Source organism: Mus musculus, chromosome 4 (genome assembly GCF_000001635.26).
Source record: "Mus musculus strain C57BL/6J chromosome 4, GRCm38.p6 C57BL/6J".
NCBI classification, from domain to species: Eukaryota; Metazoa; Chordata; class Mammalia; order Rodentia; family Muridae; genus Mus; species Mus musculus.
The window spans coordinates 131939345-131956989 of NC_000070.6; the positions used below are offsets into that span (position 1 = coordinate 131939345).

At 41.5% G+C, this 17645-nt stretch overlaps 1 protein-coding gene across 27 annotated transcripts in view; it reads right to left on the reverse strand.

The window, feature by feature from the left end:
• Epb41 (erythrocyte membrane protein band 4.1) overlaps positions 1 to 17645 on the reverse strand; it is a 151934-nt gene that overhangs the window by 15932 nt on the left and 118357 nt on the right. For 9 of the 27 annotated variants that reach the window (XM_006538902.4, XM_006538900.4, XM_006538894.4 and 6 more), the window contains one exon: positions 16184 to 16234. The exons of 14 other annotated variants lie outside the window; for them this stretch is intronic. In XM_006538902.4, the coding sequence (XP_006538965.2) occupies positions 16184 to 16234 (51 nt within the window). Of the gene's footprint in view, positions 1 to 10926; positions 15813 to 16183; positions 16235 to 17645 lie in introns of those variants that run through there. 4 more of the 27 variants (XM_006538915.4, XM_006538913.4, XM_006538895.4 and 1 more) reach the window with 4 other exon arrangements.

Genomic DNA, 17645 nt, shown 5'->3' on the forward strand with positions numbered 1-17645 from the left:
CTTCCCAAGTGCTGGAATTATGGCCATGCAACATGCCTAGCAGACCAACTTTATATCATTCTGCAGAAATGATGTGACAGACTTGCCATCAAGAAGTTATTTGTTAATTAAACATTGTTTAGGGGAAACCCTCTTTTTGATTTTGTTTTGTTTTATATGTCCCTGGGCAGGGCTGATGGTTCTCTCTCACCACTCAGAGGCCCCAGGGACTAAGCTGAGGTCATTAGGCTTGCTGCAATTAAACAGACTGATTTTCCTCCCACTCAAGCAAATATAGAAAAGACCAAAGGTTCAAGCTGTGGTGAGAGCAATGTCAACTGAATAATACTCACAGTGCCTTGTGCACGAGCTGCCATAAATAGAGGAAGACGGGCAGTGGTTGGCTTGGTGAGCCATGTGCCACACTCTAAGGCCAGGTCAAGCTCTCTGGTTGGTGCCACTGTCTGATCTTGTGGGCAATACAGACAACTATTTACTGGATATCCCAGATCTCCCTTAGAAGGAATGTACTGTACTAAAAATTCACCTTCCTGTGTTGCTGCCTGGCTTCTCTGCTGATAAATGGTAGCATCGTCTATCTACTGTGCCAGGTCTGAGTCTGTATTCGTGCTCTCTTTATGTGTTTGTGTACAGGTGTGTGAGTGTGCACCTGCATATGTGGAGGTCAGAGGACAACTTGTGGAAGCCAATTCTCTCCTTCCACCATGTGGGCCCCAGGGTTGGATCTCTGGCAGTCGGGCTCAGCACCTTTATTGAGAGCCACATCACTAACCCAGGCCATTTTCACGCTGGAATACTTACCCTAGCCAACTGTCTCTGATTTTACATTTGCTAGCTTCACTTAAGTGCCACCTGGTTTTTAAGAGTCAAAGGTTTTCACTGGTGTGGCCAGTGAGCAGGGCCTGGGATCCTCTTGTCTCTGTCACCCCAGCACCGGGGTTAAGCATGTGCCACCACTCCTAGCATTTTTACTTAGTTTCTGGGGTCCACTAGACGACCTCCCTAGTCCCTCATTTAATTCTTTGTTATCTCACTTCGTGTAGTCATTATTCTTATTTTAGAAATGGAGGAAATAGAAAGCTTAAGCAAGTTAGAACTAGGGTTTAGATTCAGGTTTGTCCCTGGTTCTGAGGCTCCTCTCTTCCCACAGCACTAAGGCAGGACTCTGAGCAGGACTAACACACATGTCCAACTACCTTAAGAAGAACAGACTGGGGGCTGGTGAGATGGCTCATCGGTTAAGAGCACTGATTGCTCTTCCAGAGGTCCTGAGTTCAAATCCCAGCAACCACATGGTGGCTCACAACCACCCATAATGAGATCTGAAGACAGCTACAGTATACTTACATATAATAAATAAATAAAATCGTTAAAAAAGTCTACTTTAAAAAAAAAAAAAAGAAGAACAGACTGACCATCACAACAGTCCAACCTGGAGACGCACAATGGCTGGCCAATGAACCCACTGAAGGACATATTTTAGTGGCTGACATTACATTTTTTAAACATAAGACATTTGAAAAGACAGAAGACAAGACTGGCCAGGGGATATAAAATCTCATGACAAGAGAAACCCATAAGCTGGCAGCTAATGTCCGTGAAGAATTCTAACTGACAAAGCTGTTGCCTTTGGCCAAGACCATCAGCACAGGCCGCAGTATTATATAATACTGCACAACTGCATGATACCAAATTAGCCTAGAAACTACGAAGGGATCATGCCAGAAATATGACTTGACATATGGCTGTGTCTAAACCATCCACAGCGAAAGGCAAAATTGAGGTTTTATGAGACTCTGAGGTATCTGTTGGTCTAGCTGTTGCTTATCTGGACTGTTGGAAGACTCAAGGAAGAAGCAGGCTACAATAACAGACCAGATACCTGTATAAGGCACCATGGCAATATGTTGGTTTTAAGCACATGAGAAGGCCCAGGTATGGTGGTACAGACCTCTAATCCCACATTTGATATAGACAGGCAGAGCTCAGTGAGTCTAAGCCAGCCTGGTCTACACAGTGCGTTCCGGGCTATCTAGGACTACATGAAACACATACACTCTATCTTTCATACACACACACACACACACACACATATGAAAAGAAAGTCCATTAGAAAATATTTAGTTGAACAGGAAAATCATTTGAAGGTTCAATCTCATTTAAAAGATAATAACTCCTGAGGTAGACACAAGGAGATCAGGAGTTCAAGGCCATCCTTGGTTATATATTGAGATTGAGGTCCTGGAATACATGAGATCCTATCTCAAAAGTACAACTCCCCCCACCCCCCAAAAGTACATGGTGCATGCTAAGTGTGAGATTCAATATATTTTGTGGAAGAAAACGGATTTTTCTCCCCAAAGGCTTCCTACATGTTCTAGAGATTGTATCTACAAATTTTCTCAGGTCGCACTGGGAGCTTGCTTTAAGTGTTAGGTATCTGCTGCCACCCATTAAATCCAATCTAGTCTTTTCTTTCAGGTTACTTTGGAAAGACTCCCACATTTGAAGAGACTATGGAAACAGCCACAGTTGTGCCTAAAAGTCTAATATAAGAGATCACACAGTAAAAACACATTTTGAAAAGCTTTTCTAAGATTACAGAAGTCGGTCATATTTTCCTGAAGAATCGCAATAATTTTTCCCGTGTTTATCTTTCGCTTGTTCTCTTCTTGGTCAAGGACAGTGCTGCCTTTGAGCTGCCGGGCTGTGAGAGGAAACCAGGACCTGTCTCAGAAGAAAGAGAGAAATGCACCTAGCTCGTCCTGTCTTATCTCTCTATACAGTGAAACTCTGGGTGGACAGAAGAGAAACAGGTGAAGACAGAGCAGCACTCAGGAACCTGTCAGGATGCACCTCAGGCCTCCACCTCAGGCCTCCACTTCAGCCTGCCACCAGCTGCTAAAATGAGGGAAGGAGGAAAGATGCTCACTTGGGAGACTGACCTCCTCTTGATAATGTGCTGTTTCAGGTCTTCATACACTTAAAATGGGTCATGAGTTCAAGACCAGCCTGGGCTACTTAGTTTGACCACACTTAGCATACTAAGCTTTTTTTCAAAACAAAAACAAAAGGGAGGAAGGAAAGGTGAGTGACCCAATCACAGTTAACTTCAGAACCAGGGCATATGCAGGAGAGAATGGGTCCCACCAATGGGTCCTCTAACAAGTACACAACCACAGCCCCAACACAATAATGATGATGATAATAATTTTCATCATCAATGATGATGGATAGTTAATATAGAAATGGCAGGGATATTCTCATAAATGTAAATTACAAATCTGACTATATCACTCCCTAGTAAATTTTTACATTAGAAATTTGCCTCTGGAACAGTGAAGACATGCAATAGAAATTATTATTCGCCTGTCAAAGCCTCATCAATGGCTGAGGTGTAGGTCAGTGGTGGAGACTTGCCTAGCAGGCACTAAAACCCAGGATTTGATCCCCAGTATTGGAGGAAACAGAATAGTAAAAGTCCAAAGTCACAACAGCAATTAAAAATATAAAATACTAATCACCAGTGTCCCCTACCTCCATCTGAATAACTTTGCTTAGTGATATGCACTGAAGACATGCACTAGTAGTATGTTTTATATATAGATTTTGACGGGAGAAGTGTTTGGGATTGAACCCAGAGCATCCGCTGCGCTCTTAGCCCCTATTTATATTCCTTTGGCAAAGAAGCCTGAAGCAGACCAGCACAGACATCTGGTTCCTATGCAGGGGCAGGCGTTTCTTGAGCATCTGAAGATTACGGATTTAATGGTGGAGGCTCATCTTTTTACCCTTTGTCAAGGTTTCAAGCAGTCTTCAGCAGTGTGTGTGTGTGTGTGTGTGTGTGTGTGTGTGTGTGTGTGTGTGTACATGCTTGAGTTTATATGATGTTGAAATCACACCAAGGTTTCTGCACACGGAAAATACTCCACCACTGAGCTACATTTCTAGCCCCTTATTCTTGGTGTACTATATAAAATATCCCCAGTTAAGAATCTTGAAAAAACTGTGATAGAAGAACTGAATATATACTATGCAAATATTTAATAAATATTCCTGAACCAAGAGAGGAAGGTTGGACAGCATTTTGAGTGTGTGCATGAATACAGTACCTATACATTCCTGTGTGAGGAGTGACAGAGGCTGACCTTAGATGCTATTAAGACCAGGTCTTTCTGAGTCTTGCTGCTCTGTATGTTAGACCAGCTGCCCCAAAGGCTTCTGGGGAATCTTGTGTCTCTTCCTGTCTTCCTGTAGGAGCTCTGGTGTGGCTGATGCTCCCTACCATACCCACCTATCTATGTGGGTAAATTAACTGAGGATTCAAGCCCAGGTTCTCACCCTTAGAGGCAGGTGCTTCACCCCTGAGCCACCTCCCCAGCTCAAATTTATTTATTTTTAAAAGATTAATTAATTAACGAATTAATTAGATATATGAGTGCTCTGTCTACATGTACACCTGTGTGCCAGAAGAGAACATCAGATTCTATCACAGATGGTCGTGAAGCAACATGTGGTTGCTGGGAATTGAACTCAGGACCTCTGGAAGAGCAGCCAGGGCTCTCAACCACTCAACCATCTTTCCAGCCCTCAATGGGCTATTTTAAAAGGCTACTTCTTATATAAATATTCAACATTAAAAAGGTAATCCTGATTAGTCACAAAATATACCACCACTTTAAAGTGTAACTAGCTCATTGCTGTTTCTAAGCCTCAAAGCATCTCTTTCTATGTTGTAATTACCCAAATATTTGCTTTCTGAAATTAATATCCTCCAAGAGTGCCTTGGACTTAGCACCTTGCAACAAAACCCACCATGGTTACTAAAAACTACCAGAGGCTTCATAGTCTCTATATTTTGTTTTGTAATTTGTCAAAAAAAAACCAAAAAAACCTCACTGGCTTTTTAAGTACCTACTTAGTGGTACAATCAACTCTGTACAATTGCCCATGACTTGTGGCTAGTTGAAACACACATATCTCAAGAAAAGCTGGCACATTAAACTCTTATCAACCAGCGTTTCTGTATGTTAAGAAGAAAGGGATCTGTTAGGCTTTTTAAAAAGTGGTGTACTGATTTAAAGTCTGGTGTGTGTATGCACGTGTGCAAGTAGAGTGACCTGTTTGTGCACATGGAGTCCAAAGGTTGATTTAAGCATCTTACTCAGTTGTTCTCCATCTTATTTCTGTGGCAGGGACATTCTCTGAACCCAGACCCAGCTGTTGTAAGATCTTCCTTTTTCTACCTACCCCAAAGCCCCAGGGTTACAGGTGCACATTGCCATACCTAGTTTTTATTTTTTTTATTTTGTTTTTTAAGATTTAGTTATTTAATACAAGGACGCTGTCACTGTCTTCAGACACACCAGAAGAGGGCATTAGATCCCATTATAGATAGTTGTGAGCCACCATGTGGTTTCTGGGAATTGAACTCAGGACCTCTGGAAGAGCAGTCGGTGCTCTTAACCACTGAGACATCTCCCCAGCCCTACAGACAAGTTTAATAAGAAAGTGGAATGGCAGAGGTGATCATAGGATTGGGGGTACAAGGCTCATACAGACACCATAGATCCAAAAGCACATTACCCTTGATTTGCAAACCCAGTAAGAAATACACTGCACTGCACTGTTAAGGCCCAGAGATCCAGCAGGGATCGAAGTTATCTTGCTAAGCACAGAAGGAAGACACCAGCAGAAGAGTCCAGTTCCTGGTCCTTAACTAGGGTAAACAATAAACATTACAGTCACATGTATTAGCAAAATTGTAATATTCCCAGATGGTCTGCAACATGCAAGGGGAAAAAACCGTCAACCCCAATCCTGATAGCATCAGTTAACTGCGAGTGCTCTGTCTCTACAGCCTTCTCTTTAAAAAAAAAAATGGCAAAGATTCATGTCTCATGAAAGAATGCTTTAACTGCCCCAAGAAAAGGCTTAAAAATCCATCATATATCACTATACGTTAACATGATAAATATTTATAGTCTCTTCTCTATTTTGAGAAACTATAAATGTCAGTGCTTTCCTTGATTGTGTAACAACCAGTAGGAACATCAACCTGGTAATTAACAAAACAACATTTACTTCCAAAATCGCTTTTAAATGGGCACTTGCAATAAAAGATAAATCAGATGTGGTAACGGCTTCTTCTGTAAAAGCCATGTGTAAACAGCACATAAAGATGACAAGGCAGGCAGCAGTAGCCCATTCTTCAGCCAAAAAAGGAAACAAATGAAGAAAGAACCAAAATTACTGAAAAGAAAACCATCCCTGGTCTTCGAGCCCCAAAGCCCGTAAACAATAGCTCCCACCACTAGCAGCTTCCACAGGGACACAGCAATGGGGATAAACTAACAACACTTGCCTGGAAGGAGGAGATATAATCCTTCCATCTTTACCACAATGCACTTCTTCTCAGCATCATCTCGTCCTTGGCCATACCCCCTATCTTTTTTAGTTTGTATGCTGGAGATAACTCTGGTTCTCACTAGAGTTCCCATGAGACTCAGTTCTGTTCAAGGGCCACGGCTGTTCCCCGGGACACAGAGCTTCTATCTGGGTAAAGAGCTGCTCACTTTACTAGACTTGATAAAACTGTTTTCAGGATAAGAACATACAACATGGCCTTTCTTTTCCAATGAAGGCAGTGAAGCTTGCCAATAACAGCAATTCTTCAAATAGTTTTGACCCTTTTTTTTTTAAGTGCTGGAGACTGACCCCAGCACTTCACACATGCTAGGCGTGGTCTTTATGGTTTTCTGAATGGTCCTGTTATTAGATTATCCCCGAATAGGTGACTGTAAAAGCAAACAGCTTCAAATCCCATGCCCGATGCAAAATTTTAACTATTAGCTAATAGAAAATTTTGCCTTGGCACTGCACTCACCCTTGAGGACTCCACAGATCAGAGGAACACCTCCCACCTGAGCAGATCTGCAGAAGTCAGAGTGCTTAAGCAAATGTTAAAGGTTATGCTGAACACGGCTGAGAGAACACAAAACTTCGGTGGTCAGTTATCTCATTACACTGTGAAGGGTCAGGCAGAGCAATGGAGGGGGAACCACAAACCAGCACAAAAACTCCAGTCATTTGTGATGGAACATTAAATTTGTAAGTGAAACTTCACAGAAACCTCATTTCCAAAACTTATTAAAGCCCCCCTCTCTCTTTTCTTTTATGAGGCGGGGACTCACATGGGCCTTGGCCTCATTGTGTAGACAAAGCTGACCTTAGATTCCTGATTTTCCTGCCTCTGCCTCCCAAGTACTGGATTACAAATGTGTGTCACAACTCCCATCTTCATTTAAGTCTTAATAAACACTTAAAAATTATACTCCAATTCAATGCCTAGAAAACAGACCTTGATTCCACAGAACTACATGCAATACGAAGGAAAGTCCTACAGTAATGAAATGGCTTTTTGGGCTAGCATTTTCAACACATCCTGAAAAGGAACATGGCTTAGAGAGACACAACAGCATTCTCCTATTATTTAGACATTAGTACAAGTATATATCTTGAGCTGGTAAACAGACCACTTCAAAGTGTGGAGTGTTGGTGGTTTAAGCCATCAACAGAAAAACACAATAAAATCTGGAGCTGTCACACTGAAAGGGTTTACTCAAGGTGGGGTTAGTGGCAATCCCTCTTATTCCACAGGACAGGAATAAGCTCTCCTCACACCCACGTATTCACACCCACGTATCCACACCCACTCCACTCTTCAATCTGATCAGAATGGCAAAAACAGATGGTTAATAAATACTTATTTATTCAGTGTTCTTAAAAAAAACACAAAAGGCAAGTTAGCATAATAAAATGTGGCAATTACACGTTATTGTGACTGGTTAAGTTGGGTTAGAAAAATTATTTTTAAAACTTGACACAAATAAGTCAAATGAATACAACACTGATTTTAGACAATATTTTTAAGAATTGAACACATGCAAAGAGATGCCTCTGTATCAGGACTAAGCAATTACTGGGTGCAGACAGTATTCTCTAGGCAGGCATCTCAAGCCAACCAGGTGAGGTACAAGCACCCCCCTCCCCCCATCTCTTTTGGATCTGCCTGTGTCCAGCATCACCAGCTCTAACTTCCTTAACAATTACTAGCAATCAGAGGCTGGCTTTCACTGAGACCTAGTCACCATAAATCTACATAATAATAACAACAACACAATTGATGTGAGAAAAATATCAAAGAAAGTGTCCCCAAAGAGACATTCTGTAGCAGGTTTCTATAGGCGTCACACCATGCTAAAATGCTAATAGATAAACAGTTTATTTAAGTAAATTTAACAGCCAAAGGATCCTGGACAGGAGACTGAAAGGAAAGGAGCTTGGGATTTATTAAGAAACACTCCTAATAAGCAATAATGTAAGGCCCAAAAAGGGAGCAAAGCCAGTTTTAAAAGGACATTATTTTCTGCTAACTTACCAAAAACAACTGCCCCCAATGGACTCTGATCCAGGGACTTCCCAACGAAGTTTTTTTTGTTTTTTTGTTTTCTGTTTTTGTTTTTTTTACAAGAATAATTCGAAAAGCAAATGAGTCCCTTAAATGCCTAATCTTAAATCTATGCAACCAACTAGGCAACACAGGCGTGCTCTAGGTGCTCAATGGAAAATCACTTCCTTTAGAAAGGGTTCTTTTCAATTATGCACATGTGTGTGGGAGTGGCACATGCACCTGAGTGCCGCGCTGGCAGAGGCTTGAGGCGCGGCATCCCTCCTGGAGCTGGAGTTACAGGCAGGTATGAGTCACTCAGCTCGAGCACTGCAACTGAGCGGGGAACTGAACTCAGATCCTCAGAAGGGCAGCAAGCACGCTTACGCGCTAAGCTATCTCTCCACCCCCCCATTTGTTTTCAAAACATCCTTATTACATAATTTTAGAATCTGGCTAAAGAGAAGGTATTTAGAAATTATATTGCTTTATTCTGTATTAGAAAATCGAGACAGATCTTTTAAATCCAACAGAAACAAAGTGGGTAGATGGTAGCAAGTTCTATTAAGACCACGGTCAACGCAGAGAATGTGGGTAAAGACAAGGGCGCTGTGTTGGTCATGGAATTTTATGTTCCAGAGAAGAAATATTTTCCAGTTTCCATAAACAAAATAGTACCAAAGCCAGAAAAAAAAAAAAAAGGTAACCAATCAGCTTTCTAGTCTGTGAGGGAAATCTGAGAACTAGTCCCCACAGGCCAAATTCCAGTCTATCTTTGTTTTTGTATGGCCATGAGCTAAGAATAGATGGTTTTTATTTTTTATTTTTTTAAAAGATTTATTTATTCATTGTATGTAAGTACACTGTAGCTGTTTTCAGACAGACACCCTAGAAGAGGGCATCAGATCTCATTACGGATGGTGGTGAGCCATCATGTAGTTACTGGGATTTGAACTCAGGACTTTTGGAAGAACAGTCTGTGCTCTTAACCACTGAGCCTGAGCCATCTCTCCAGCCCCCGAATAGATGGTTTTTAAATGGGTAGGGAAAAATATTTAGTGGAATAAAAATTGTACAAAAATCAAATTTTGTGTCTAGTGATTCTAGTTACACTGAGCCCCATCTCATTTCTTGCTGTGGCAGAGCTGAGCAGTTGTGAGAAGCCTGACATCTTACTGTGCCACTCCTCAGAGAAGCTGTGCCAACCACACATCTACCTGACGCACAAAACTCGAAAGTTTGATAGATTTTGTTTTTATAGCATATAAAAACAATAGGAAAACACCAGATTGGTATCAGTGATGTATTTCAGATAAACAAACGTTCTGTTAATGACATCATACTCCAGGTTGAACTTAAAACATAATGAACACGTACAACCAGTCTTGGTAATACATTCCGGACTGAAAATAGTTGATCAATAGCTATGGTAAAGGAAAACCAAACCAAATTACAAGGTGTTAACAAGAGAGACCAACATTTACCATAGTGGCATCCAACCTGAGGTCCTTTAAGTAAAGCAGGGACTACAGCCCATTAACTAGACAGCTCTGCACAGGCTTTCTTGGCTGTCTGCACTCAGGGATTAGGCATATAGTGATCAAATGTGTCTCAGTACAAGACAGTCCTTGTAAAAGATAGAGGTTACCCATTACCATCTGTTATTAGTAATTTAGTTCACACATTGATTACTTGTTATATACAAGGCAAGCTGGTTCCTGGGATCCACAGGTGGCAGGCGGCAAACAAAGAACAAACCGCTGATACAGAGAGCAGTCCTCAAAGGCTAAGAACTAAGATTAACCCCACAAGAGAGCTGCCTTTAATTTAACAAGAAGTTTCAGGAAGAGGTCAGAGATTTAGTTCTCTTTCTCTTTTGAAACATGGTCTTCAGAGTGTAATCTGGTCTGGCTTCAACTGGCTCTCCTGCCTCAGTTCCTGACCAGTTCTGCACAACCACATCCAACTCAAAGAAACTACAATCCCTGCATTCAGGATTGATAAGCAAAGCTATGGAGAAGCTCCCCAACTTAATGGACGGAGGAGTGAGTTCAGCTGTCCAGATAACACAGTCATCTATCATGGGGGGTGGGGGGTGGGCAAGCACAAGCTGCAGTGCCAGCTTCTAAATCTCTAAATGACGCTGTTCTAAGAGTTGAATGTCAGAGGCAAGAGGACCTAAGACCTTTCAGACCCAAGCATCAGACGTGCTGTCTTTCTGCATCCTTGCAGAGAGCAGGAAGTAACCATGTTTTCCCGTTCACCCCTCTCTCCTTTCCCCTTCCTACCTCCCACCACCCAGTTTTCCTTTCTGCTTTTCATTGTGCTGGGGATCAAATCAGGGCCTCATGAATATCAAACACACTCAGTAGCTGAACTAAGGCCCTTTTCTTTAAGACAGCTGGGAACGAAACAAGAAGCTAACTGCTTTTGTTGATTTAGGGATCAGAAAAGATAGCTGGGATTTTGTTTTCCCCTTTTTAAATCTTAGACGTATCTATTAATTACCCCAAAGAGGATTGTAACCATGGTAGAAGGAAGGACATCATAACCACCCAGTCACAAAAAAATGAGGAAAAACCTTTCAACAAGCTGCCATCTATTCATATAGATAAACTGTTACTAAAGTTATTTTATTTTTAGCCTGTATTTCTGACCTGTGGAAATAATGAGCAATGGTGACAGGAACTTTATTTACTAAATAAAATCCCCTGAGGGTCATAGCCCACCCAGTCCTAGCCTAAGTCCAGAGGCTCCCTAACCACAAGAGCAGACCTTCCTAACCATCCAGTTGCCTGTTCCCAGCCAGTCTCAGGGGGCTTCTCTATCTGCTCTGATATAAAGGGATCCTAAGGCATGAGAGGTGACCGCGGCACCCAGGAGAGCAGCTCACTGACATTTGTGTAGTAATATAGAGGAGGCAGCTGAAGGAATCCCACAAAGCAGACAACAGAATAGAAGGATTTGTCTCAGATTCTGGTGTCAAGGTCACAAAGAGCAGGGAGTGAATAGTTAGTAATGAAGAAAGGGAGGCTTTCACGCGGAGAACTGTGACCTTCACGACTTCAGCATCTGTCTGAAGTACAAAGGCGGAGGAGGGCAGACTTCCTCAAGGGAGCAACAGTGAGACAGAAGTTCATCTTGTTCCTCAGTGCTCAGTAGTATTGAGTAAATGACAACTGCGTGTAAGCATGCATTCTTACTGGTGATAACCCCTAAAAGTCTCAGTGATATTGACCGCCCTGTGGGTTTATCATAGAAACCACCACAGGAGCGACTTAGGAAGTCCCTGGGTTCCCCAGTGATAGCAGGGCAGCTCTAGAGGTGATTCCAGTCTACTCTTGAGGTGATTCCAGTCTACTCTTGACCAACAGGCAGTCCCCTCCTTAAAGTTTTTACTAACCATGTAAACAAAGTTGTAAAACTTGCAAATGGGATCTACTTTATACTACAAATGCTAGCTAGCAATAAGCAAACAGCTAAAAGACAGATGTACAATATAGAAACTGGGCTTATTCCCAAGTGTGCGCTGCTCAGAGAACACCATATGAATTTATTAAGACCTGGATAAATCTGGAAAAGCATTTTTAACTTTACTAGTTTTGAGTGCTTTGTCAAATATCAGCCAGGATCAGCCAGCAATAAATAAACATGGTTGTTTGCTTACTACAAGAAGAATCTCAAGAGGTCCACATGTGTCTGCTTTTTAAAAATTCTATCTTCCTAGCTCCTCAGGGACCGACGACTGAACATCATTACTTCCTGAAACATGGTGCAGAGTTGTTCTCATGAGGTAGATTTGTCTGTTTGAATGTAGGTGGAAATATGGGCACCAGGTAGTTAAGACCTCCTCAATTCACTCTGGAAATGATTCACAGGAAAACAAGGCAAAACCCCAACACGTGACACAGGTCTGTATCAATATCCTTACTTCTGGACCTGCCATCAAGGAAAAACTGGGTAAAGTGGTGCCCAGTTACTGGAATGCCCATGATACCGAGAATGGAGTGAAGTGGGGGAGAGAAAGAGATGCCGTCTGCAGCTTCTTGTATTGGCAGCATTAACTGAAGCCCACCCAGGGCTGGAACAGCTGATGTTTGTCCTCTGATAACTATGACTATATCTTTTGAGCCCATGCTCATCAGCTCTGTTCAATATCAGGACTTGGTATCCATTTATCAGCAGCTTTACCAATAAGAAGTGGCTCCTTTGTTAGCAAAGATCTCTGAAGATCCTCGCTACACTTCAGAACATTGAACAGTACCATTGGCTCACACTAAACTTTTAATGGATTTGAAATAATTCCAATATAAAAGGAAAAAAAATTCCAGGGTGATGTTTACAATAATTAATAAAAAGTTGTGTACAACGATGAAAACTGGAACTGTAGGAAATATAATTTGAAAGTTACAAAAGTACCGATAAAATTTTAAGGTTAATTTTTAATTCCTAAAAAAACTTACAATAACATAAAGAATGCTAGTTGCAATTGTTACTTCATTAAGGAAATCTTACATCTTTTCACAGGTAAGGAGACTTCCTCACGGCTGTCGTAGTCTACCTTGCAAAGCAGTTCTTTAGAGAGCTTTGCAATCCCTTTTCTTACGAGTGAATCAAGAAAAATATGCTGATTTACAAAATGTTTGTTATAAATAGACATAACTTGTAACACAAACCACATATATCTAGATTTTTTTTCTTAAAAATCTAGCCTGGTCCTTGCTTCTTTTTCCAGTTTTTTCCCCTAAGTCCAATAATGACAGAGTATGCCATAGCAGTTTTCAGTAAATATCAGACAATCCTATCTTCAAAACAACAGATCAATACTACTGAGCACTGAGGAACAACAACATTCTTGCTTTACTGTTTTACTCTCTCTTCCTCCCTCCCCCTCCACCTTTTCAAAGGCAAAAACCATCTTTAGAAATTTCAATGACCAAAAAGCACTAAGAAATAATATAAAAGATAATAGTCTCAACGTGATGACTCTAACTCAGAGTCCAAAAATAGTTATCTGAGAAGTTAACAACTCATCCAGATTGATGCGTTCAAATGCCATAGAAAGCAAGCGACGTCATGCAAGGTTAATAGAGTAAGGTGAGAAACCACCAATGTAGCATCTAAGTGGTGCTCTGAGGAGGGTGTGCTCACCTCTACATCAGGGAAGCCTCATAACCAACATGCAGACTGGACACATGTCACAGTGAAAGCTTAGATGCAAGGCTACTGATTAGAAACAATTGATTTTAACACAAGTGGGAGAAAAGGTCTGAAGTACAAGGAAACAGTATCGTTTACGCTTATTATAACAGTTAAACATTGCTTCTAGCAACAATTACTTATACCATAAGGAAGTAACAATATTTTAATTTAGAGAAAAGTGTGTTGACATACAGATCTCAAGTTAATCTGTACTCCAGGACTTTTAAAGGTAGGTGTCTGAAATTTTCTACCCTGGATAGAGGCCACGGGACACCAGCACCATTTCCCTAAACAAAATGAATTCTCTATGCATGAAAAGACAGCATTTAACCTCTGCGTGATTCTTCTCCACACCAGGCCGAATAAAGTTGCCTATTCCGTACAGCTCATAAACACTCAGGAAAAGGCCACAGGTGTCAGAGCCCCTTGCAGAAAAGGCCTTTTGTATGCACTGATTAGACACGCTAAGAAAAGGAGCGGTTATGGATCTTTTGGATTAAAATTTTCATTTTAAGGCTTTTCAAAGGTTGGGAAGTCGAATTTCTTCTTAAACTACAGAGCCCATGCCACAAAAATGGCTATAGAAGACTGAGAAAATAGTCCATCAAATGTTTTCAAAGTGTCCCAGTCTGCGTGAGACACTGAGAAGGGGACATAGCAGGTCAACAGTAAGAGTGTGCACGGTAGCTTTGGGGTGAGTACCACCTGCCATATACCTCCATCTGATTTGCCTAAAGTTAACTTTGGGGTAGGAGCACTGGTGGGCCAATCCATCACTACTCCTTTTTCCTCACAATGTATACTCTGCAGAGATTCACATTTTATTATTGACAGGAAAAAGAACCTCCAGAGGTCCCTATGACAGTGAACGCTCAGGATCCGAGGCGTGACGTGGGCAATTACACATTCCAAGCTAGAGACAGAGTTCGGTGGTTTTAGTCTTGACATGTCAGATGAGCACCCTGTTTTCCAATCACAGAAAGATCAACCACCAAACAGCCAGGGCAAGGACCAGGAGAAAAGACATCATGAAAGGAATACGAGGCGACGGAAAAGCACTAGAGTAGAGGTGGCACTTTTTGAGAGCCTTGTGTTCCTCGGGGATTGGAATAGAAACCTTGGGAGCAATCTCTTCATTTTCGCGCTGGGGCAAGGTTCTCTCAGTGGATCTCTCTGGCCTTTTACTGTTCTCTTCACCCTGTACTAACAGAGCACGTTCTTGTGTCTGCTTTCACAGTAGAAGATCAAGAAAGACAGAGAGATGAACAAAATGACAGATGGAAAATGCTTAAGTGATTCTTGGGGATGTGCAAAGGTGTGGGAAGATCTCCTGGGTGCTCTTGAAGTTCTAGCCCCTCGCTACTTTGGCAATTTACCCTGCGGGTTTAACTATGTGACTGAATTAAAATTTAGTGTTTGGAATAAATCAGTGTTGCAACACTTGGGAGTTCAAGCAGTCACCTGCTTCCCCTCTCTCTGTCACTTATTGAGGCTATTCATGCATGAATGTTTTTCCACATATGGATTCCAGGTCATTTTTAATTGCTTTGATGCTGCCACCAATCATCAATGCATTAGGCAGTGTCAATAACGAAGCATTCTGCTGAATGAAGTTACTTTTACTAACAAACAGAATGGCAGAATATAAAGAACAATTTTTATATCTCTTCAAAAAAGACTCTGACTGCAATAGCTCAGTATGAGCATTTGATTTTGCTCAGTGGAATATTAGTAAAGACTGCAAGATAAGATCAAAATTATAAATTGTATTATGTGTCTCCAGGGTCTACCCTGGGGTGGGGCAGCCACAGAGAAGAACAAGAAAGGCAAACACAGCCCCACAAGACCTCAGTGATTACACAGCCTGGAATCCCTGACTGAAATGGTTATGATTACCATGAAGGTTTATATACTTAGCAAACACTTTTGATAACATTTAAGGGAGTCTCCCCCAGCTCCCCAGTTGGTCAACTTGGACCTTTTCTTCCCTGCATCCCTGTATCCTGCTATCCAAGGTCAAGGCAGATGGCATCTATGAGAGGAAAAACTTGGCTCTGAGTTCCTTTAGCTGAGCTAGCCTTCTCTGGTCGGTCTGGAAGCTGAATACCGGTTCTTTGCACACCCCTAAGTGATATGTATCAGGGATAAAGTAGCTAGGGCACTGGTCAGCAAAAAGAATAAAAGGAAAGACAGGATGCAAAATTATAATGATTTTTAAATGAAGATAAGGTGGGAGAAGAAAGACAACATAAAAAGAATAGGGTATAATTAAATTCATTTTCTCTCTGAGTACATATTAACAATTTCATGCAGCTTTTTCAACCAGCCATGCGCTGAAATAAGCAAACTGAGGACTGCAGATGCTGCAGCAGTGAAGATGTGGTGTGTGGGGCAAAGGCTGTGGGTGTGGATTTACTAGTGTAGCCAAAAGAAAAACATGATTCAGCCGCTGTGGTTGAGTCTGGGGTGCTCTGGTTAGTGCCATGACAAGAGCGAGTTCTGCGTGAACAGCAGTCACAGCAGCCGCGTTACCTCTGGCCCACCAACCTTTCTTCCCGAGGGGAGGATAGAAGTTTTCTTCACCTGGTCATACACAAATTATATAAGTTCAGTTGCCTTGCAATGCAACGACAAAGCTGCCAAAGGTAGGAGAGGTATCCCCAGAGAGCAGACACGTTAGCCTAAACAACAAGATGTGCCAGAAGTGGAATTGTCCCAGCACAAAAGATTAAGACAGTATAGTTATTTATTCCTTCTTTCATTCATTCAGAGGGAATGTATGTGTGTGTGTGTGTGTGTGTGTGTGTGTGTGTGCGTGTGTGTGTGCGTGTGTGTGTGCATGCACCTGCACGCATATGCATAAAGCTAAAATTATCTGAGCACTTTTCATGGATCAGTTCAAGTTTATAAGAAGTCATTTCTTTCAAGTTCAAAGAATGGTACCAGCATCCCGAACCCACCCTTGGATGATCTCTACAGGGTTTCTATTCAAAGACATAAGCTATTTTCTGAAAATGGAGACCAATACAAATTTACCAATGCCATCCAAGAAATCAAGTTACTTTTTCACGTTACTTTCAGAGTTCAAATCAGAACTTCAAGAAAAATAGCAGTTACAGTTTGTGTGTGTGTGTGTGTGTGTGTGTGTGTGTGTGTGTGTGTGTGTATGTGTGTGTGTGTGTGTGTGTGTATGCGTGGTGTATGTTAATAGATGAAATAGCAACAAGCCATTCACATGAAGAACACCAGGTAAGCAAGGATGTTTAAGATTCTCTAGGTCCAACAAGACAAATAGCTTGTTCAGAGCATTTATTAGGCTTTGGTTGGCCAGATCCTCTCAGTCAATTCAAACCACAACTATCCTTGAACCTTTACGAGTCTTATTTCTAAGGATACATAAAAATGGATTGTCTGCCTTTCAGAGTGATAGTCTCACCCAGAAAGAAGGGTTATTTTACCAGTTCAAAGTACATATTATAGACTTAGAGCACAAAACTAATGAACATGTATTCCGGGAAGGGGGTCTGAGGGGACAACTGAATCGACCCAACCACTCCAGTAGCTATTCAGCCGCCTGTTACCGAGGTAGCCTCCTACCTCACTTGTGAAACTGTTAGCTAATTTTAATCCAAATTTTAAAACTACAAAAGGTATTCTTGGAAGAGTTTTTATCCCTGTCTGCAGTTCCAGAAACTAAGTAATAAATGACATATCTGAATAGATTACCAAGAATCCTAAAAAAAAATATTTAAACCCAATTTTTGTTTTGTTTTTGAGAGTCTATATCTGATTCAGCCTCAAAATTCTATATTTAGATGATCCTTCTGCCTCAGCCCCACAAGGGTTGAAACTGCAGGTGTGTGCCTGGTAACCTCAGGATTTTACTGGAGATATTGCTTTGCCTTTCACAACTAGAGCTGCTATTGTTTGGGATCCAAAGTGAGCACATTACATCAGTCATTAAGTTTATATAGATGGCATACCGGCTAAAGAC